Source organism: Rissa tridactyla, chromosome 12 (assembly GCF_028500815.1).
Source record: "Rissa tridactyla isolate bRisTri1 chromosome 12, bRisTri1.patW.cur.20221130, whole genome shotgun sequence".
NCBI classification, from domain to species: Eukaryota; Metazoa; Chordata; class Aves; order Charadriiformes; family Laridae; genus Rissa; species Rissa tridactyla.
In genome coordinates, this window is record NC_071477.1 from 15661715 (window position 1) to 15685292 (window position 23578).

The 23578-nt window shown below is 41.8% G+C and overlaps 1 protein-coding gene across 2 annotated transcripts in view; it reads left to right on the plus strand.

Moving 5' to 3' along the window:
- The first annotated feature begins 1379 nt into the window (after positions 1–1379).
- The window catches only part of ASIP (agouti signaling protein), a 28955-nt gene continuing 6756 nt past the window's right edge, over positions 1380–23578 (plus strand). The window contains exons 1-2 of one of the 2 annotated variants that reach the window (XM_054218360.1): positions 1380–1557; positions 19845–20047. In XM_054218360.1, the coding sequence (XP_054074335.1) occupies positions 19867–20047 (181 nt within the window). In that variant the 5' untranslated portion in view covers positions 1380–1557; positions 19845–19866. The remainder of the gene's footprint in view (positions 1558–19844; positions 20048–23578) is intronic. The other variant, XM_054218362.1, reaches the window with a different exon arrangement.

Genomic DNA, 23578 nt, shown 5'->3' on the forward strand with positions numbered 1-23578 from the left:
GCAGCGGTTCCCATTGCCCCACGTTTTTTGCAAATGTTTCAAGTCCTACAATGTCAGCTCATGTTACCCAGTATCGTCATTCTCACCTAAACTACCGCGTTTTGGGAGGCCTACCAAGAAACACAAAATAATAACAAGACCTCCCAAAAGAGGTATTTTTTCCAACCCGGGGGCGGTCCTGATGAGATCCTGAGAGAACGCTAAAAAACTGCCTTTATAAAAATAGACTTGGAATCACGCAGAGAAATGCAAAGGGGCTGCAGTTTTGTTTCGTAGTGGGGCCTTCCCCCTCCCCCTCCACCCCCCATCATCTTTTATCATATCAGCACTCTTGAGGCCGTTAATTCAAATCTGATCATTCGGCTTCTAAAAACCCACTGACGCTCTGTCGTTTATTCCAATCCGAAATTCGCGGTGCCCCAGGCTGCAAACAGGAGCCACCTTGTCAGCAGCTGAATAGCTCAACGGTTCCTTATTTCTATCTCTCCCCTTGCACACAACGTTACCAAGTAGGCATTAAAAAAAAAAAACCAAAAAAAACACACCTCATGGCACACATGACACGCACATGGCTGTAAAACAGCCAACAAAAGTTATTAATGTACCAGTGAAATGTATAATTAAACCCTTGAAATTATAAAGGGACTTTTGATACGTTTTGAGTAATTGTGTCCACATTCTGGTAAACTCATCTGGTTTTCGTACACGCCGTGACCAAGCTTAAGAAAAAAAGCCTTTCCTCCTCTATGTGTTTACTTTTAGCTACTCCACAAAGCTATCTCATTTTGGTGGAGTTAATCAATGGAAAACTCCGCTATTCCCTTGCTTCAGAACCGCTGAGGAGCTGCTTGTGCACATGCCCAGCATTTCTAATGATCCTTCTCGGGAACGAGCTTGCCAGATACGGGAACTCACAGTAATGAGCCCTAAACAAGCACTAAAGAGCACAACAATTTATTTTTTTTTTTAATTTTATTTCTTTTTCATTTATTTATTTATTTTTAATCAGCAGGTCTTTCCAGTCGTTCCCCCGTTACGTACCTTTTTCCACCTGAGCAACAGAAAAAACTAGCTACCATCAGCTCAAAATATCCCTGCCTGAAGAGTTCTGGATTGGGATGGTCCCTACAGTTTTCAAATGGGGAGAAAAAGGAGGGGCTGACGGTCAACTTCCCACCAGATTTTTTTTCAGAGCAACAGTGAAAGAGAGAAGGGGGCGGGGAAAAAAAAACAAAAAAAACAAACAAAAAAAAAAAAAAAAACAAAAAAAAAAAAACAAACCCAAAAAAACTGCACTGAGAAAAATCAGAAATTGAAATTGAAGTACGAAAGAATAGACTGTCCGTCCTCGTTATAATTTTGTCAGCTAAAGTTTAGTAAATGCTTCTGCCTTGCTTTCGGGAGGAGGTGATATTTAAAAGCAGGCTGCTCAGCCATCAAATGGGAGCACAAACAGCTCCAAAAGCTTTGCCTATATTATCTGCAGATCAGCCAACCAAGGGAGACCAGATGCATTTCGTTAGAGCCTGATGAATAGGACAACAGCTTACTGTTTCGGTAGGACCAAAACATTTAACCTCTTCTACGGGGCATTTAACTTCCCCCGTGTTGCTTGAACTTAAAAAGATCGTGTTTTACTGCTACATGGCACTGCAGAGATTTGTCTTCCTTTGCGCTCGAATCAGTGCTGCAAATCTATCTCACCGGTCTGGGAAGCAGTAAAGTTTTCAAACTCTCTTTACTTTGATATTTTACCTTTTTGCTCTTCTGCATTTATTCGCTCCAGTTTTCTGTCCAACTTCAAATACTTCTTTTTCAGCGCTGCCCATGATTTAGACTGTTTTGATTCTGTTTGTTGTATCTGGCTCTTCTCTATTTTTTTTTTTGTTGCAAATTTTAGTTCCGTCTACTTGCATCTGAGTTTTATCCTGAAATTATTTTAAACGTTGTAGTATCTCTCTACACTCTTTTACTGTGTGATTTTAATGTTAATGAAGTGCATTTCCTATCCTGTGTTTTTACACTGCGTCAATTGGTTGGCTAAATTATTTCCAAGTGAGGTAAATAAAATGACTATATAATATTGTCATAAAATCCTTATTTTCCTGAAGCTTTTATGACTCTTGAAAGATTTTAAGGGTTTAGATTATTTGTTTTGGAAGTAGTAATATTTCTCTTCAAACTTCTGTAATTCTGTAAAGACTGTAATTCTTTTCTAATCTGCCCTGTAAGTTCTCTCTATAGGGTGTCACAAAAAAGTAATTGTACGCTACACATATCCAAGTGTCTCATTCTCTACCAGTATTCATAACATTCTACAATTTTGTGCAAGTTTAGCAAGCAGCGGTTGCTGTACGTAGTTAGCAAGGTAAGAAATTGAGAGAGAGAATTTATGATTGCCATTTGCAATTCTAATGTTTTTCCTTTTAGCCTAAATTTCTACAGCACTTCTATCAATTTTCTAATGACTTCAGTCACTGGAAAATTAACAATAAGATTGTTCGTTTTATTACATTTGTTATTTTCCTAAATGGATGCATTTCCAACTGTTTTCCCTGGTTTTGTCTACTTTTTTTTTCCCCCCTGCTTTATTTCTCCGTGTATATTATACAGCTGTGTTTCTTTTGACTTTCAGCCATAAGATGAAAGCGAAAGACAGCTCATCCTGTTCAGAAACGCCTTTGTTGCTCTGCTGGCGTTTTCGTAGTTTCTGGGCCATCTTCTTAATATCAGAAACACTTCTGGTAGAGACAGGAAGGGTTCTCTGGAGACATTATTTGACTGTAGAGTCTGCTCCACCCTCCCCCCCATTTAGGGTTACGCGCATTTTATTTGGAGAGTTTGATGTCTCTCTGGTCTATGTTTTGGGCAGTTTTAGTTACAGTCACTCTCAAAAAGGTCTTTTGAGGCTATTAGGGTTTTAGGGGGTGGATTTCCATGGCTTGTTTTTGGCGATTGTTTGGGCATTTTTTGGTTGGTTTGTTGCTTGAGGTTTTTTGGTTTTATTTGTTTGTTTTCTTAAAGAACACGTCTCTTGTTTGACTTTCCGAATGCTGAAGTTGCACTTCTCTGTGCACCTTCCACTTTACAGAAAAACTATTTTTTTTCCCTCCGTTGACGCAGACCCAGGGAGCTTTCATGAGCATTGTAGCCTAACTGCAAAAACACACAAATCATCACAGAGACGGATGATAACTAGGGAAATAGGTTATTTTTTTCTTATATATGGAAAAAAACAACTCACGGAAAACTGAGGAAGGATTTTGCCAGCTTCAGTACAGGTTTTTATCTTCAGTATTCCCTTTAACGTATTAGGCACAAAGAGACTCATAAGTAGAGCTACGGGCATGAATTTGCCCCCAGTATTTTACAGGGTAAAGACCTACTAAAATCCTTGACTAGATAGTTAACATCTTTTTGATTAAGTGTGCGTGCTCCTGTGGTATACCTATTTTCATAGAAGAAATATTGTATAACTTTTTTTTTTTTTAAGTTTTAGCGTTTCTTAAAAACAGCAACTTTAACAGAAAAACCCACCGACCTTTTGAATAGCGTTTGCTTATGAAATTTGTTTTTTCAAATCACGCCATTTCTCTTCAATCTTTGACCCGGGTGGTTAAAATTTTATTTAATTAATTCAATTTGAGTTATAAGGAGGTAGAAGGCAGCACTGACCAGCGCCAACATAATAATTTTAACCGTTTAGCAAAACATTAAGTATGCTTTCATTCTGTCAATAGAATTATCTTAGTTAAAAATGACTAAGCTCAGTGCACGCATAGCAGCCTGTTTCTATTCTACCTGCAGAGTGGAGTTTTTACTGGATTTTGCCATGTACTTTTCGGAGGTGTCTATAACAGGGCTATTTCCCGTACCGGTGTAAAGCAACCCCGAAACAGCTCTGCTCGGAGCAGCTGCAGGCCCAGCATCCAGCTGCTGATGGCAGCAGGTATGTTCTTTTAGGGAAGCCCCTCTGGGAAGGCTGCCGCTGGTAGCGACACCCGTGTTTCTTGGTGGTGATAATGTGTTGGCTTAAAAGAAAAATTAGGAAGGTGACCAATGCCACTGTGGGGAACCATCCGCAGTGACCCACAATGAATCATCGATTGTGACACATGATAGAATGAAATAAAGCTTTGTGCTGAGCAGATCTGGTTCACTCCTGTGATCGATTAAAAACATGAGTTAGTATTTCCTGTCGCCTTTTTTTTTTTTTTTTTTAAACACAAAGTGGCAGAGAAGTAACTTCAAGGGGACACAATGCATGAAAAAAAAGTACATTTCAGTTACTACATATTATATGTATAGATAGATACATATATATACACACACATATATATATCCATAAATAATATCTACATTGATATTATTTAGGGACTCACCCTAAGCTTTTTATTTTTGGTGGTTTTTTGTTTATTTGATTTTTTAAATGGGCTGCTTCAGTAGGTCTGACTCAAAGCCAGATGCTCTGGAGACAAGTATGATTTATTTCCCTAGAGCTAAAGAGGTTTCAGAGATCTCAGGGTTTTAAAAAAAGAAGGAAAAAAAAAAAAGAAAAGAAATAACACACTTTGAAATAATTATGTGGAGAGGTAAGTCAAGTTGGTAAGAAAACTGTAGTGCCATAACTGTAAAAGCAACGTCTTTGCCTCCGGGATTATCGGCGAGAAGCCTGTCCCCAGCATGCCCTCGCTGAAGTGAGCATCCTCGCTCCTGGCACAGATTCAGAGACTTGTAATATCATAAACAAAACTGAAGGTGTAATCACTAGTTAGCACATAACACAGACAACAGTGTAACTTCCACCAGTTTGGCTTAGAATTTGTATTTCTCAGTTAAAAAAAAAAAAAAAGAGAGAGAGAATATATATTAAGTTTCTATAGTAGAAAACGCAAATCAGCCCCTCACAGATGTTCTAAAATGTAATTGTTAAGTGAGCCAGAATAGTCCAGATCTTGGAAATCTTTTTCTACCTCTGGTGACTTCATCTCATTAACCTTTGTCATCTTGCTTGAAAACCCTTCTGTCACCCCATCCTCCCTCCAACCCTGGCGGGTACGTCCAGGAACTGACATGCTCTACAGTTTCTCTTTGATATTAAGGAGATTGAGCTTTGAGAGCTCTTTTTAGACATACTTTTCCATTCCTTTGATCATTTTTATGGTTTATCCAAACTCTTTCTGCTCAATTAGTGGTGTTCTTGGAGCGTCTTCCAGACATAGCCATACCAATCGCAAATAAATATTCTCTCTCCTATTGAAGTTGGTCCTATTTCCTCATTCAAGAGCTACATTAGCACTTTTGACAAGTGTTACACTGTGAGCTCATCTCCATCACAACTCCCAAACCCTTTTGCGTCATTGCATTCCAGAACAGTATTTCCCATCCTGAATGTACAATATTCATTTCTTTCTTAGATGTCTGTCCATAACTTTTTCATTCTTAGAATGCACGTTGTTTTCCTATGGGTAGTTTATCAATTAACACATATCTTCCAGACATTTGTCTTCATCCTTATTTCCCACTTATGGCCCACACATGGGTTTCCCTTCTTCCATGAAGGAAGCTGTGCCTCGCAGGACTGTGTAGAGGTAGTCCAGCTCTCTCATTGATCTTGTGCAGATACCCAATACTGCTCCGACATCTTTTTTGCATATGGTACACGATGCCCGAGTCACCGATGCCAGGTTTTTCCACACACAGACAATGCAACCAGTATTATTTTCTGTTTCCTCATTTCTGAAAGGGCACATAAGTGCAACAAATTGATTTTGCATTAAGTAGCTGCAAACCTTTATGGCTCTACCTGTTGTTATTAGTCCACGTCACAGTCAGGATAACACAATCTTGGCTGGAATTGGGAGATTCTGGAAGGAATGTCCAGAAACCTCCATTTCTCCCCATGGTCATCAGTGACCACACCAGACAGGTCTCCCCTCCCCCCCATTCAGCACTTTGGTGGCTGTGACAGGCCAACACGTGTCACCAATATGCAAGTGGTACCTTCAAGCAGAAATTATGCTTATTACCAGACAAAGATTAACACGAGTCAGAACCCTCTAGTTTAGGATGTCAAGGATATGGGCAAGCAGAAGAGTAGGATGTTTAGAAGTTCCATTATGCATGGAAAACAAATAAAAAACTTTGATCATTTTTCTTTAAATGTAGCCCTTTACTCATAGCCCTTTCAAGTTTCCCTTTTGCAGGTCCTACTGCCATCAGCTAAGGAGGAATTCCTGCCTTCTCCATGGCACCCAAGGGAAGGGGGGACCCCCTGAGGAGGTATCTCCCAGCCCTGCCCCAGCACCCCGAGCCCAGGCTACAGCTGCTCTGTATCAGAGCATCCTCGGACACCAGCAGGAAAACCACCAGCAGTGGGAAGAGGCTGCAGACCTGGCTGGTGCGCTCAGGGCCCCAACAGCCTCTCAGATATAACATCCTGGATTGATCACCAAGTCTGATCACCACAGCTGTACGCCATCTTCAATGTATGTACTACACAGTGGGAACCTCTACCAACACTACATCTATTACTCTTTGCTTTCCATCCACTGCAAATAGGTATCATATGGCACTCGGCTTTTCTTCTTGTTCCATTACCTTCACCGAGGAAACTCCCTGTCCTCTGATTTTCAAGCAAGTCGATTAAAATTAATAAGGAGGAAAAGCCAGAGAGTGATTTTATTTGGTTTTACCATCAGATGTATATATATCAACGATTGTACTTATTTATCACATTGCCATCATTGCCTGAGGGATTATTTTTGCCCAAATGATTTCTGAAGCTAATCCACCATCAGCCCCCACCAGTCATAGAGCAAATATCTCATAAATTGCCTCCTATTAAAAAAAACAAACCAACACAAAAAAACTTCACCTTTTATATGTCTTGGTTGTAACATAAAAACCAATTTGTTCCTGAATGTACAAATAGAACAAAACCTAAGACAATAGAAGCTTTGTAGTGAATACAAATAGTAAATCTCACGTATCCGCGTCTGTAAAGCCTGTATCTAGTCATGCCTCAGAAGAGAGTAGAAGGAAGTGTCAAAAATGTAATGCCTCCTAATCAAAACACTATGTAAGCTCTTACACTTACAGGGTAATAGAGGCATAAGTATTTCATGTAGTATTTTCTCTGGAAAGTGAATACAGAGCAACAATAGTTTCACAGCTTCCTCTTTCCTACAGTCTTCAAAGAGAGACGCTTTGCCAGCTTCCCGTCTTCTGAGAACACGCCTATCCTCCTAGAGGCAGTTCCATAGAGACGGAAAGAATTTTAACTTATATTTCTTCCAAATGATCTAGGAGAAAGATTTAAACATGCAGGAAATGAGAGACAGCCCAGAACACTTAAAGAATGCTTTATAAAGTGCCCTAAATCCCAGTACAAAGGTGGGAGTATCTTTTCAAACAATCAGAGAGTCCTGTCCCTGAGCTCCAAGCAACCTGAGGACCAGGAGAATGCTGCTCTAAAGAAATTTTAAAAGGATAAAAATTATAAGATGTTGATGTTAGTAAAAATAGATCAGAATACTAGAATTATTTAGCAACAAGAAGCAAAATTATAATCTGTGGCAGGCAGATTAAATTCCAAGTAGGGCCTGTAGAGTGCACGGGGCATAAGCCACCCTAAAAATGCTATTACACAATAGCATACGACTTGAACATAGACCAAAATAACACAGAAAAAGGAAAAGTTTCCCAAAAAAATTATTCCATTCACTCTTGGAGTAAAACCAGATATTAAAAACACTTTACCTTCCACCAGTCAAGTGGTCTAAATAACTTGCTACAAAGAATTTAACGTGCTGGTTGTTGAACAGGGAGCTTCTTGTGACTGAGATGCACATCCAGCGTTGAGTAAGAGGAGTACTCCTTCCACCTGCAGTTCTTAAGGCAGGAATCAGGATTCCTTCTGTAATAAGTTGATTGATTGATTGATCGATTGATCCATCCAACCAACCAACCACAGCCCCAGGGTTTCATCCCATACTGGTGGAATCCTTGAAGGAAGGCTAGATAATCAGTTTAAAGTAGGTGCTAACTCTTAAGCTGGTGAAGATGGGTGGGAAGCTCAATTTCAATAACTTAAATGACTAGGTGGACAATAAGGCCATTATATGTGCATTAGCTTGACTCAGACCCTAGAAAAATTTTGGAGTAGAAAACAGAGAACTTGTTTAAAAATAACTAGAGTGGAGTAAGGAAATTATTTGGGAGAATAATTTGGGAAATATTTTGGGAAATATTTGGGAAATTATTTGTCTCTAGAGGAACACCGCCTCTGCTTCTAATGAAAAGTTAGAAAACTGAACAAAAGAACCATGTGATTAACAGAAGAACTGGGAGAAAAGTAATTTATACTTAGTAATTCCATGGGCTCAACCTGTTCACTTGGCTGGGAGAATATTAGGAAGCTACCTGCTCATCCAAGCACCTCTTGGGAGGGGGAAAGAAAAATAAAACAAAGGCATTTTTCACAGTGAAGAGGAAGGTTTAGACAGATTTGGTTCCTAGAAACTGAAACAAGATAAATTTAAGGTAACAAGTTACCAGACACTTTATCACTTGGTTTAATTTAGAATTAAGCAGTGAAGGCAGGGTCTGTAGCCTGCCACAGAAGGAGTCAGACCATATGATCACAACGGTCCTTTTTGCTGTTGTAAGCCTGTAGCTTCATTACAGCTTTGCTCTCTCCTAGATATTTGGCAGCACGTTGTTTATCCAGGGGCTTCTGGCTACTTTCCCAAGAGCTCTTCTAAACTGTCAGTTCAACAGTCACTTCTAAATCCATTGTAAACATATAGTAACGAGCACAGCAGCTCTGTTACAGGCAGTATCCATGGAACAATTTACAAGAACCACGTCGTTCATACTGGTCACTACAAACAGGCATAAAAATTATTGATTCCCTGTGCCTTTTCCACTTGGGTAGAACAACAGCTCCCGTCATTCGGAGTTGCTTTTTTTGACATTAGTTGTGTCTACGTATTTCTATTATTACAGTCTATTTTTAGTTTTAAAATTCACTCCATCCTCAATTGTGGCATCTAGCATCTGTATGCAAAGTGAGACAAGGACCCAAACCTTTGATTTATATGCACCATCACACTGGGTAGTTTTTAAGAGAGCGTAGTTTTGTCTGGGTTTGGGGGTGTTTTTTTAATCTGTGTTAGTTTTGAATATGAGAAGTAACACAGCAGACGACTGACAGACATACGTCTAATTCATTCCTAAACATCTCTACCTTGGACAATGAATAATTATCTTCAGGCGAGCTGTCTCAGTGCTTCCATATCCTGAACATCAGAAAGGTTTTCCTTATGTCTCATCTCAACCTTTCCTCCTGTAATTCCAGCCGCCGCTCATTGCCATGTCCATCCTCAACAAGGAATGCAGCATCTGAGCCAACGGGGGTGGCTCTGAATGAGCGACAGAAGGGAGGAGAGCACGCAGCGTAATTTATAGGGAGTTATAGGAACTGTGATGGACAAGCTTTTCTTCTAATAAGACTCTTCCTTTTTAGTCCAAACACAGTTGACCTCCGAAGCCCAGTGAGTCTTGGCTTCTAGCTGCCAGAAAGAGTGATTCTCACCCTTTTTACCACCCAGAAATTCGAACTATGATGGCACAGTGGACTTAGCTAAATATCCTCAAGATGGAAATTTATTTTCTTCCTTTTCAGCCCAACCGAGCACAAATGGTTTTGGTCTAAACAGTGTGATATGTGGCCTAATTACAGGGACTTTGATAGATGAGTGTAGCTGCAGAGAGAAAAATACATCCAGGGTGGTTTGAAAGAGTCTGTGCCAAGCTATCCCCTCCCTTACAGACACACAGAGAGAGTAAAAAATTACCGAATTTGTATATATCTACAAAAATAATACACACAGCATCTGTAAATCAGGGATTTTCAATATATACAAGCCCAATTATCCCTGCCATTCCATATTCCTGCACATGGCAAATCTTTTTAGATAGTCTGTGTGACTTGTTTGTCTTTCTTAACTGCTCAGTAGTTGTCAAGAAGCCCCAAGCACTTTGAGGTCCTAAGAAGGGACAATGCAGTCTGTACGACTTTTGCAACTGCATCTGTGTGTATGGTTATCAGACGCAGATAAAGAGCCCACTTTCTTCCGTTGATCAAATTATGACTATTCTTAACAGGAATAGACTATATGAATATTCTTAACAGGAAGAGCATTCATACTGATGCTTTTGTAATATATATGCATGATGAGAGATACCCAAAGGCATGAAAGCTGTAAAGCCTCCTGCTTCAGTTAATGAAATGCGTGTTGCCCCAGACTTTGAGACCACCACCCATCCAGAATTGGAGCACTGCAGGCCTCCAGGATTTAGGGACTTGAAGGGACGTAAGGGACTGTTATGTTATTCTTTGTTTAATGAAGGGACAGGTAACATTAGGCACGGGAAGAATAAAGCTCAAAGTCAGTACAACTGAGTTTACTGCAGAGATGGAACATGTCTCAGATACTCTAAGAATTGCCTTCCTTTTTCGAAGTAAAGAGGGAAGTTTGAAACCATTTTCACAGAAGCTTATTTTACTTTTATTGAAAATACAATTAAACAGTTAAATGCAACCAAGAAAATGAGGGAATCATAGAATCACAGAATAGTTTGGGTTGGAAGGGACCTTCAAAGGCCGTCTAGTCCAACCCCCTGCCATCCGCAGGGACATCTTCAACTAAAGCAGGTGGCTCAAATCCCTGTCCAATCTGACCTGGAATCTTTCCAGGGATGGAGCATCTACCACCTCTCTGAGCAACCTGGGCCATTGTCTCACCACCCTCACAGTAAAAAATTTCTTCCTTATATCTAGTCTAAATCTACCCTTTTTTAGTCTAAAGCCATTAGCCCTTGTCTTATTGCAACAGACCCTGCTAAAAAGTTTGTCCCCATCTCTCCTGGGGCCTCTTTAAGGACCGGAAAGAGCTCTAAGGTCTCCCCGGAGCCTTCTCTTCTCCAGGCTGAACCCCCCCAGCTCTCCCAGCCTGTCCTCACAGCAGAGGGGCTCCAGCCCTCCCAGCAGCTCCGTGGCCTCTGCTGGACCCGCTCCAACAGGTCCATAATGATATATGTTAGTAAGATGCTTTTAAAACTGTGCAGTTAGATGTAATAAGCATTGTTTTTAGACATAGAAAAAGATCCTTTTGCGTGATAATTTTTAGGATTATCACAAGCGTAAATAAAATGTTCTCACATTTTTCATGAACATGTATGAGGGAATGGAAGCCCACACCAATTTCCTCGTTAAGTCATGTCAGGTGGAATATGAAGAAATTGGCCGTATGGGACAGTGTCATTGGAGATATTGCTAGATCACATGATATGTCAAGCAGTTTGTAATCATTGTGTTATTCTTTGCTGGCATCCATTCTAATTTAAATGCATTTTTGCTCCACATGGGTAACCAAAATTGGACACAATACTCTAAATGAAGATTGGTATCCCACACACAATATTAAATGCTTTCATATTTCTGTTACAAATACTTCTCTTGATACACCCTCGAATTGAATTTATGAGTTTGCTTTTTTCACAGCTGCATCACATTTTCACTCTTGGTCATGCTGTAAGCAATACACCCAGTTCTTCCCCTTCTATCATTTGAAACTCAGAAGTCATTAACTTCAGAAATTTTTTTTGCTCTCAAGCTTAACTGTTTGAACTTGGCCTCTGCACTGTTGCATCTCATCCAGTTTCACTGCTTCGTTCCTCAGCATTACCCAGCTGCAGATGAGGAGGACAAGGTAGGGAAACCATGAGAGAGTGCAAAAGGAAAAAGAACTAAATGCACAAAAGGCAAGAGAAATTTTTCTAAAGGAAACTTCGTGTCAAAAGCAACAGGGCACAGTGGGTCACTGAAAATGAAAAAAAAAATGCCACCCCAAAGGCAGAACCAGAAAACGGAAATGAAAGGAGTAGGGGAGCAAGAAGGGTAGACTGAGTTCATTAACTTAAAAAAAATGTTAAAGTTAAAATTGCACAGAAACTTAACACACTGCATCAAACACTACAGAAATCTCTCTGGTGCACTTATCTCCGTAAACACATACAATTCATCGTAGTAAACTGATGGTGGGCTTGGTACAGAGAAACTAGAGAAAAGACAGTGCCCCTTGTGCTCAGCCCCTATAGTTGGGAATGAAAAAATAATTACACAAAAGACCAGAGAAAAGAGTCTGGAAGAAAGAACAAAAGGAATGAGAATGAATTGAGAGAAGCCCTCCAATGACACTTGCCAGTTTGTCTTTGGTCAATAGTATTTTATAGCTTGTTTTCAATTTAAAGGAGAAAAGAAGCAGAAATTTTGATGTAACATGCTGGCATCCCATAAAAATTTTACTCGTGTCATGTCATATCATTTTTTTGTTTAAAAACGCCTTAAGATTGCACTGTTGTTTTGGCAGTGTTAAGTTGGTGGTTGGACTTGATGGTCTTAAAGGTCCTTTCCAACCTAGATGATTCTATGATTTTATACAGGTAAATAAGGATTTAAACCGATTTTACAGAAAGAGAAAGGTGAGATCTTGCGACCACCTGTCCACAGCAGAGGGGAACTGGGTGTCCTGCCATCACACCATGCTCCACGCGAGGGTCCTGAAAAGCAGGAGCACGTGCTGTTCTGGCAGCAGGTTGGGCAGATCGATGAAATCCCTAAGCAAAGGGTATGGAAGCACTGAGCTTCACATGCAATTCTGGCTCCAGGGTAATTTCTAGAAAGCCTGCTGGAGCACCTCTCCTATGAAGGTTGTTCAGCCTGGAGAAGAGAAGGCTCGGGGGAGACATTAGAGCCCCTTCCGGTCCCTAAAGGGGCTCCGGGCTTTCCAAGGCCAGGTTGGACGGGGCTTTGGGCAACCTGGTCTAGTGGCAGGTGTCCCTGCCCATGAAAGGGGGCTTGGAACTAGATGAGCTCTAACGTCCCTTGCAACCCAAACCATTCTATGATTCTATGATTTAGGCTGGAGGATAAATCCAGGTGGTAGCATTAAGTAGAGGTATTAGAGGAGAACTATAAAAACAGTCTCAACGACTACTCTTAAAATAAAGAAGACTTGGATCTAAATTTGTCTGAAGCGTGGAAAAGGTTGCTTTTCAGCTGCAGACATGTCTATCTTCATAGACAGCGCACAGATCATTTTTTAACCACACTGAGGTTAGACCCAAGCACCACAACTACGCGCTTTGCATTTTTTTCAACCAGCCAAAATGCAAAGGTAGAAGATCAAATAACAAACGAGGTAGCAGACTGGAACAGACTCTTTAAACATGGAGCTGGTTTTCTACGATTGCAGGCAATTTTTTAAAAGCGAATCAGAAAAGTTAAGTTAGAATGGAAGATGCCCAGAAAAAACTAGACAAATGGGACAATCAAATAGCGATAATTCCCCTGGCCCTTGACTAACACGAAATAGATAGTTTGAAAAAATAAAAATAAAAAATGTCAACAATTATTGGCTTTTATAAATATGTAATCATGTTCAGAAAAACACAATGGCTGTTATGGTTCGTGTAAAATGCATTTGCGCAATGTTTTTTACAGTTATAAATGAGGGATCCACATAAACGTAAATCTGAATTCCTGATTCAACGTCAAACCTTGTTGGTAAGTGGAATTAACATTGCTCTCATGGCTTCCAGAACAGACGAGTTCGGCAGAACTCAAATGCTGTGGTAATTATAAATGCAAGTGATTTGAATGGGTGAAAAACAAACCCTGCCAAGATATGCCTGTGAAAACAGATGCAAACAGTAGGGCTGGCAGTAGCGAGGGAAGTTCTCTCCAGGGAATGTGGTGGTATTTATTATCCTACATCTAGCTGTCCTGAAGAAAAGAGGAAAACTTATAGAGTATTTTGAGGATTTCGTATTAGGACGAGTAGCAGATGGTGGTATAAGGTGTATTTCCCATAGGAAAAAGCCTTTTATACTGACCCTGCACTTAAGGTGAAAGGGAGGGGGTGGATGTGCGCATGAGGGGGCCCACTGTCATTCGTCTTTGCCAGGGTAGTGACCATAAAAGTACTTTTGCTCTGGTGATTATGGGTCGGTGGTGAGGTTATGAGTATGTTTAGGTGAAAGTAGCCCATTCAGCATCACATACATGGGGGAACTGGGATCGGCGGAGACACACTGGAGTTCAGCAGCCGACCAGTGTGAATCACAGCACTGAACTCTCGATGCGAAGACACCCTGGAGACACTGCTTGAAGCCACCCGAGACTACACCGGACAGCGTGAGGACAGTGGTGCTGCTGGCACTGCCACGTTGCACCACCTACAAGGAGAATACGGCCATTGGGTCTCAGCCACAGGGGGTGTCCTGGGCGTCCCCTTGAGCTTCACACCTCTGTGCGGAGCACACTGGTTGGGATGCTACCTCACCGGTGAAGGATCTGCAGCAGTGGGTTAGCAGACTCAGTAGCATCCAGAAGGACAAGGAGACAGTCACCAGAGACACCTCCTGGACATGGAGGTCCCTGTCTGCCAAACTCCAAAGGTCTGTTGCTCGCTGGGGGCTGAAATTTGGGAAGTGGCAGAGATACTGCCAAGGCTCCTCTGGACCCTCATGCTATACCTGTCACTGCCCAACCACACAGCCAACAAAAACACAGCCAAGGGAGGCTTTGGGCATATCCAGAGTGATCAAGCAGTCAGTGGATCAGAGGTATATAAAAAGATGAAGTACTTGATGTCTTCCCCAGACTGGTCAGGTCTGCTTTTGGCCTGAGCCTGGAGGCAGAGCCTCTGGGAACCTGGTGTTACCCACTGCAGGGAAAGGTACAGTGCAGAGAGCCCTTAAACTGGCTGGACACAGAAAAGTCCATGGGACCAAGCAGAGTGCGTCCCAGGGTGCCGAGATGCTGGTTGATGCTACTGCCAGGCTGCTCACTTTGAGAGGTCATGGCAACTGTGGGAGGCTCCTCATGCCCGGAAAAAGGAAACATCACAGCCATCTTCAAAAAGGGCAAGAAGAGGATCCACAGGACTACAGGTCAGCCGGGCTGACATGAGTCCTTGGGAAGAGGGTAGAGGAAATACTCCTTGAAGTCATTTCCAGCCACGGGAAGGACAAAAAAGGAATTGCGAAGAGTAAGCATGGATATACCAAAGGCAAACCATTCCTGACCAACCTGATTGCCTGAATAGCTTTTAAATTTTTGTAGCTATCTTAGGGAATTGTGCCAGGAATTAAAACAGCTCTTATGGTTGTTGCATGTATACATCTTTCCATTATATCAAGCCGCACCAGACATCTCAACATCTTTCAAGGCATCCACTGATTCTTGCCTTTTCCCTTGCGTTCCCTCTTTTTCTGTCCTATCCTTTTCAAAACGGGAGCACGGCAGCAGAGCGTAAGTGAAGATTTGTCAGCCAGTTACTGAGCAGTGTAACACAGTTTTCAGTATTTTATATTCCTTTGTTCATGTACTTTAATGTTTTCTTATTCTAAGCAGCCGTTTTCAGCTTTTTATAATGATGCAGGTTTGTTTATGAGTTGGTCCAGATTTGTCAGACCTCCTAAGAAAATTTCAACTTGTCCCTTCCAGTGTTTATGGCAGACTTTATGTATGAATGTCTCAAACTGTTCACTCTGTTGTTGTATGAGGATAAATCTCCAAATAGAGTGAAATCATCTGTGACAGGAAATGAGTTCCCCTCAAAAGTGTTGAACGTATGGGGTATTTCAGGGGAAATCAAATTTCTTCATGAAAGCTTTTAATATGACACTATGGAAAATAGATTAAAAAGAGACAAAAGCTGTTTCACATCATCTGTCATTTTCCAAATGTACATCCAGGAAAAAGGCTCGTGAGAGCTAACAATTGGGGTAAGTATTAAAATACTTTATTTACATATCAAACATAACAGGCCAAAGCACAGAGGAAATGGCACGGAAAAGGGTACTGCCATCTCTGATGACAGTCAGCAAACTTTTAAACGTTTGGTTTTGTTTTTAAATGTACTTCTGTCATTCCCTTGACAATACAGGGCACTGCCACACGTTAACCATTTACTTACACAATTTGCTGAACTGCAGCTAAGGGTCAGCACTAACATTCAGTGGGATTTCAGCGCTGTGCGAGACTAAGTCCCCATAAACAATTAAAAAAAAATGTTAAAGTTCTCCTAGTACATTTTAGCTTCATTAAAGAAATAAATGGGAACCCTCTAAAGATACTACTATTTAAGCAATTTACCTCTACGTTGTTAGGAGGTCAATGGGAAAATAAACTCTTTTAAAATGAAGTGTTTGTTCCAAAGCAAATGTGAAGCATGCTGGAGCCAAGGAACACAGTTTGATTGCCTTAAACAGCCTCTGATGAGTCACAGAAAGAAAATTAGGAAAATAATGGTCAAAATTGGAAAGTAAACATCTCTTTAATGCCAGAATAACCAACAAAGCAAACATGGGCAAGAGTTTCGTGATACGATGCAAAAGATGAAACTCAAGATTACACGCACCTTTTTCTCATCTTCACTTCCAGTTCCACTTTCCACCTCTCTCATCTTTTCATGGGCTCTGCTGCACACATCTAGCAGACTCTGTTGCTCTGCGGAGTGTTACCTTCCTAACCAGTTGGTATAGTTTTCAGATGAAAAGCATATTCACCAGTATATGCATTTTCCAGGTTCAAGCAGTCGCTCAAAAGCTGTAAAATTCCTACCACTTAAGTGCTTTTGGCAAAAAAAGAACACACGTGCATAAGAATTGAAATGAACACCTGCAGCTAGGTTTGCATTTTAACACTAGAGCGTGTTCATAGAATCATAGAATCTTCACGGTTGGAAAGGACCTTTGAGATCACCGAGTCCAACCAAACAACCTACAATCTCTGCCGCTAGAGCATGCCCTGAAGTGCCACATCTAGACGTTTCTTAAACGCCTCTAGGGATGGTGACTCAACCACCTCCCTGGGCAGGCTGTGCCAGTGCCTGACCACTCTTTCAGTAAAGTCATTCGTCCTAATATCTAATCTAAACCTCGCCTGCCGCAGCTTCAGACCATTTCCTCTGGTCCTGTCATTATTCACCTGGGAGAAGAGGCCAACACCCACCTCTCTGCACCCTCCTTTCAGGGAGTTGTAGAGGGCAATGAGGTCTCCCCTCAGCCTCCTCTTCTCCATGCCCAGCTCCCTCAGCCTCTCCTCATATGCCCTGGTCTCCAGAGCCCTCACCAGCCTGGTAGCTCTCCTCTGGACACGCTCCAGCACCTCAATGTCCCTCTTGTACAGAGGGACCCAGAACTGAACACAGCACTCGAGGTGAGGCCTCACCAGTGCCCAGTACAGAGGCACGATCCCTTCCCTGCTCCTGCTGGCCACGCTATTCCTGATACAAGCCAGAAAGCTGTTGGCCTTCTTGGCCACCTGGGCACACTGCTGGCTCATGTTAAGCTGGCCGGCCACCAGCACCCCCAGGTCCTTTTCTGCTGGGCAGCTTTCCAGCCACTCTGCCCCAAGCCTGTAGCGTTGCTTGGGGTTGGTGTGACCGAAATGCAGGACCTGGCACTTGGCCTTATTAAACCTCATACAGTTGGCCTTGGCCCATGGATCCATCCTGTCCCGGTCCCTCTGTAGAGCCTTCCTACCCTCAAGCAGATCAACACTCCCACCTGGTTTGGTGTCATCTGCAATCTTACTGAGCGTGCACTCAATCCCCTCATCCAGATCATCGATAAAGATATTAAACAAAACCGGCCCCAAAACTGATCCCTGAGGGACACCACTGGTGACCGGCCGCCAAGAGGATTTCACCCCATTAATCACAACTCTCTGGGCACGGCCATCCAGATGTCACTCAGATGTCACTCTGTTTGAAGTGAACAGATGCAAGTTGTCAAACTACTATTTTATTACATTTGCACAGGCGCAATTGCATTCATTGGCAGTTTTGCTGAGATAAGGACAAGGAAATACAGTGGAAATAACATTTTGGTCCAGAAGAATTTTATTTAAACAGTACTTTGGGGGCATGTTGACATTGTCTCCAGCAGACAGTTTATGTGCCAGCTACGCCAATACTCCAGATGGGCAGCACACACTGATCTGAAGATCGTAGGTATGTTGTAGAGCATATTCTGCAACTGGGCTAAAAAGCTGCTTAAAAAAGCAAAGTCTACAGTGTGAACACCTCTATGTGCAAATCTAAACAGCTTACGGCTCACAGCTTGCTCTCGTCACTCCAGCTCAGAGCATGGAAAGAATTAGAGCCCTAACGTCTATATCTACCTGTCATAGGCATTCCCTGTATCATAGAATCACAGAATGGTTTGGGGGTTGGAAGGGACTTTTAAAGGCCATCTCGTTCCACCCCCCTGCCCTGGGCAGGGACACCTCCCACCAGACCAGGTTGCTCCAAGCCCTGCCCAACCCGGCCTTGAACGCCTCCAGGGATGGGGCAGCCACAGCTTCTCTGGGCAACCTGGGTGAGTGTCTTACCACCCTCAGCGTAAAAAATTTCTTCCTTCCCTATAGGCCTAGATCCTGCAAAAATTAGTATACTAAGTGTCAAGCAAGCTAAGATTTTTAAGTGATATCTTTTGTTTGACCAACTGCATATTTGGAAAATGTAGACAAGCTTTGGGGAACGCAAGCCATTATTCATCTCTTTTTTTTTGAATTTTAAGCATACACCTAGAATATGAACATCACCAGGAATACTCAGGTTAGTAAAATTACAGAAAAAGAAGCTCTAATTTTGACCTGAATGGTTATGATTATGACCTAAATGGTTATCTAAAAAGCAAGTCTAACAGTCTCAGTTTTCAGTGGTTAGATTGAAGCTCTTCCAATGCAGAAATTCTTCATCTTTTAACTCTCCAGTAATTAAGTCACTACAACCAGATTAATTGCTCCAAATATTTGGTTTCACTCCCTCTTTTTACTGCTACTAGTAGCTTTTCACTGACAAAAAGCCACCAATAAATCAGGAGGCTGGCAGTGCCTCTGGGGGAAGGCCCCCATAACTCTGACACAGCGTGAAACTAATGCCCATGGAAATAAAAATCAACTTTGAACTTCAACAGTATTAAGGATCTACAAGAAAAGGAGCCTGGGATGGTGCTACGCTCTGTGTACCCTGGGTGGCTGCACCGCGTCACAGCTGGGTTGGCCACGACCAATGGCCTTCTTCCAAGGTGTATGGCCAACACTCCACAAAGCTCAGTTTTCTCCATAAGTATGCTCAAATCCCATAGACTTTGTTCCATCTTAGAAGTTATCAAGTACAAACTAAGCCCTAAGGCCCATAAATGCTTTACAGTGCTGAGCCGTCTATAATATGCTTGAGTTACCACTGTGATTCACTATGGGATCACAGAGCAGCCACGTCAGGGTATAATAAAAGAAGATATTTCTTCATGACTTATTTTTAAATGGAGAAAACTATTAGGAAACATAATTTGTGTGTGTGGTTTTTTTTTTAAATTATCGTTATTTTTCTAGGTTTTCTACCATAAAATTGTAAACAAGACTTTCTGGGAAAAATGCGATGATGTGACTGAGCTGTCAAATGTGACAGCAGTTCTCTTCCCCTTGGTCGTACAATTGACAGCACTGTAAAGCTTAATGGGGGGAACTCACAGCTTTTGGGAAAACAAGCCTTTTGAGAATAGAATTGAGAAACAAAGACCATCTAAAAGAGTTATTCTTGAGATAGCGTTTCTCCACTCAGGCATCTGCAATCTTACATATTCTGGTATCAGAGGCAAAGTGCTGGAAACAAAAGAATCATCGAAAGTATGTTGCTAAAGCTGCACCACCTGACGGAAAGCCATTGTTGAGATTCCTATCCTTGCATCTCTTCTACATGCAGGTTTTGACCGACTTTGGTTTTCATGACAATGGAATTTTTCCTCCCCAGGATGGAAAGTAAGAACCTCTTCCTAAGCCTATTGCTCTGCTACAGTTTGCTCAGAGCTGCCGGTTCTCACATGGTAATAGAAGAGAAGACGGAATGCACCCTGCCAAGGAGCAACAAAATGAGCCTCCAAGATCTCCCACCGATCTCCATAGTAGGTTAGTAAAAGCTGCCATTCGGTGCCAAATTAACAAGATTTGCAGAAAATACAATTATTGATTGATATGGGTTATTTTGATAGCTTACTGCAACATTGCAATTTCATACAAATGATTTAGTAGCGGCAATGCAGCCACAGCATCCAAGAATGACAATGTGGGAAACCACAGATTAGAGTATTAAAAAAACCAAACATCAGGCAACTTACTTTAGTTTTACAGATTTCACTTCAGGTCCTATCATACTGTAAGGCTTTTTATATTGAAGATAAGTGTTTTTCTGTTAATATGGGCATTCATCTTCCTTTGAAAGACTAGTGCAAATAGAAAAAGTGAACATGACTTTCTGGGTTTTTAGGATCCGCTCTTGTGGCAGAGAAATCAGCAGTTCTCTAAGGTATTAATATAACCTCGATTTACCTGTGTGCCAAGCAATCTTCAACCAGGGGGAGAAAAGAGCACTGCAAGGGAGAGCCAGAGGTCACCCCTTTATCCAAGACAGGACCAGCTTGTCCCTTCCATTACCAGCAGGTGACCATCTGCCCTGTTAGAGAAGAACCATGTTGGGGCAACGCTTAACTCTTTTCTTCACAAATGTTTTTCCTAGTGTCTGCCCTGACTCTTGCAACATAATTTAGGCCAACTTTTTTCTTTCAAGAAACTTACAGGTATTTGGGGACAATTAGCTGCAGATTGTCATTCATAACTGTGTCAAAATTTTAATAATTCAAAAAAACAAAGCTTCTCTTTTTTAGCCCCTTTCTGTAGGCTTTCAGGGCTTTTGCTTAAAGCAGGTTGGTTTCTTACCTTGTTTCCTGCATTTTCTCTGCACTCTTGCTCAGGAGAGTGTTTCTTGAAGGAGAAACCATTCCCCCACACGTGCATTTCCAATGAAATCTGAACCGCTGAATCTTGAGTTAACTCAAGGTTGTTTGACCACAAGTTTATTAAAGCTTGTGCTGTTCTGCAGCCTCTCAAGCCATATCATTTCATGGTCCTTGCAATCCTAGATGCCTTCAGTCTCACGTTTCCAATGATTTTTTTATTCCAATTAAAATCAGAGACATAAAACACATTCCCTTCAACTTGTTTATCTTCTCGCACGCACCCGTGCCATAAACATGGCAGATAAGCTACATCATCCCATCTTGCTTTGCCAACAGACACCCAAGACAGCAAAACCCCCCTAATGCTGACAGGTTCTCATGCTTTGGATGCTACTGCGATGCCTCACAAAAACCCATCCTTCCTCTCTGCCCCATTTGGTGACCTGCAAGGGCATCCCCGTAGCCTCACCGCTCCGTGGTGAAGCCTGGCTGCGCCGCTTTCCCATTTCATAGTCAACAGAGAGACGACATAATTAGCCAAGGTAAGGAAAGAAATCCACAGCAGACCAAGGGGCTGAACAGCGTAACCTCCGGCTCACCCTTACACCCGTTCTTCTCCTGCATGCATACAAACAGAATGACTATTTGACGCCGAAAATGCAAGAATAATTCAAAAGAGTAGATCTTGGCATAACGCTCACCTCTTCCGTAGTCCCGCTTGTCCTTGCTGACTGTTCCAAAAAGGAAAATACGGATGCAAAACCCCCTGTAACACCGTTGGCCAGGGCTGCTCCCACTTTCTCGGGGCACAAGGCATTTCCAGAGGTATCCCAAGGCCTTCCTGCAGCCCATTCATTCAAAGGTGAGAGGCCAGTCTGATCCTCCACTGCCCCACGCCAAAAGAAAATTGAAAAAATACAAAGTGAGTAATAAAACTGAGACGAATCATTCCCCTTTTTCTCATTCAATAGAATCTGACCTATGTTTTGAAATAGTTAATTTTGGAGCTGACGTGGCACGTGCTCAAACCTTTCTGGGTTTTATTTCAGACAACCAGAAGCCACATCACCTCTAGCACTTATTAGCTAAAATAATTGAATTATAACTTGATAACCTACATATAAATTCGGGCTCCTCCAGCCCCAGAGAAACCCTGCAGCACCCAGGGCGGACAATGGTGCCACAAATAGTAATATTTATTATAACAACAGCGTCATGGCAAAAGGCTGACAGGCTGGTCTGTCCCGTCACCGCCACAGAAACAACTAATTTAGAGTAAATATTAAGAGAGGGTTTAAATAACCACAGCCTCCTCTCCTCTTCCAATACCGTCAATTTCTTTATGATTTATCAGCTATAATTTGTCGTGCTGATACGTACAACCTATTTTTGTACAATCTAACAGAAAAATTTCTTGTCAGCTTGGTTTCAACATTTTCGATAGAGCTTCCTGTCTCAGTGGCATTTTCTTATACAAGGTCCTGTTCCTTCTGGTTGGCCACGTGGAGCAGGGATGAAGGCACTCATGTTACAGCCCAGTTTTTAAGTGTTGCTGTAGCCATACGTAATAAAACTCATTTACAATCAGCGATTATACACCCGTCAATCAATCACAGTGCTCACGGTGTCAAAAGATGTTATGTCTGGGTCAAATTCAATAAAACCCGAGGCTGGAGTTCAATCACATCCTAAAAGGTAAGCAGATTTGCTAGGATCAACTAGTAAAACATGCCGTCATCTAATTAATACATGCTTTTCGTAGCACTTCAAATCACATTTTATCAACAGGCGTTAGAGGTGTGTGTTATCAATATTTTCCCAAGCCTGTATTACATTTTCCCGTGTCGCCACAGATGAGATGTGCAAGGAGCTGGTCACCTGGGCAGCTGTTGGGAACACAGTAGGTAGAGCATGAGGAATATGAGATTAGAGGCCAGCTGGGAAAAGCAGGTGTTTTACCCAACCCAGAGGAACCATAGAAGAGACAATTACAGCACTGAACTCCCAAAATAAACCCTACATTTCCCTATCATCTACCCGTTGGGCATCATTTCTTTACCGAATCCCTTGGAATAATTCAAGCACGTTTACATCACACCAACGGGTAAATCTCTGTGTAATGTCATCACGTACTCTTTAACTGAACGTTATCGAAAAAATTTTCTAGGCGAAGCAATACAGACAATCCTGTACAAATAGAAAAGTTAAAGTAATGTAGGTTTAAATGGCTTACAAGCATCTTGGTTACCATCAGAGAGTTTCAAAGGGCAGCACAGCAAAACCAACTTAATCTGCCAGCTGGAACTGGATGTAAACCGCTAATCCCGGTGAGTGCAATGCCTTTTTTAAGACGTGCTCTTATTCAGTGACAATAACTTCACATGCTTCAAGTATAGTTTTCCCTCCCACTGTTTCTTAGAGATGTATAACCCTAACTACAATGATGCAAGGATAATAAATGAACACACCCCCCCCCAGCCCACCCAAAATGTCTTTTCTTCATTCTGTAAATCCTGGTAACTATTAAATATTCAAGAAGAGATGGATAGCAAATACCGGAAAAGCCAAGGAGCCACCATTCGTCAGTAGGCATATATAAATTTTTTATCCCAATCATTCATTAAATACAGGTGGTGCTTATTACAAACCTCACACACACGCAATAAAGGCAGCAAAAATACCGTAAGAGATTAGCGAGCTGGGA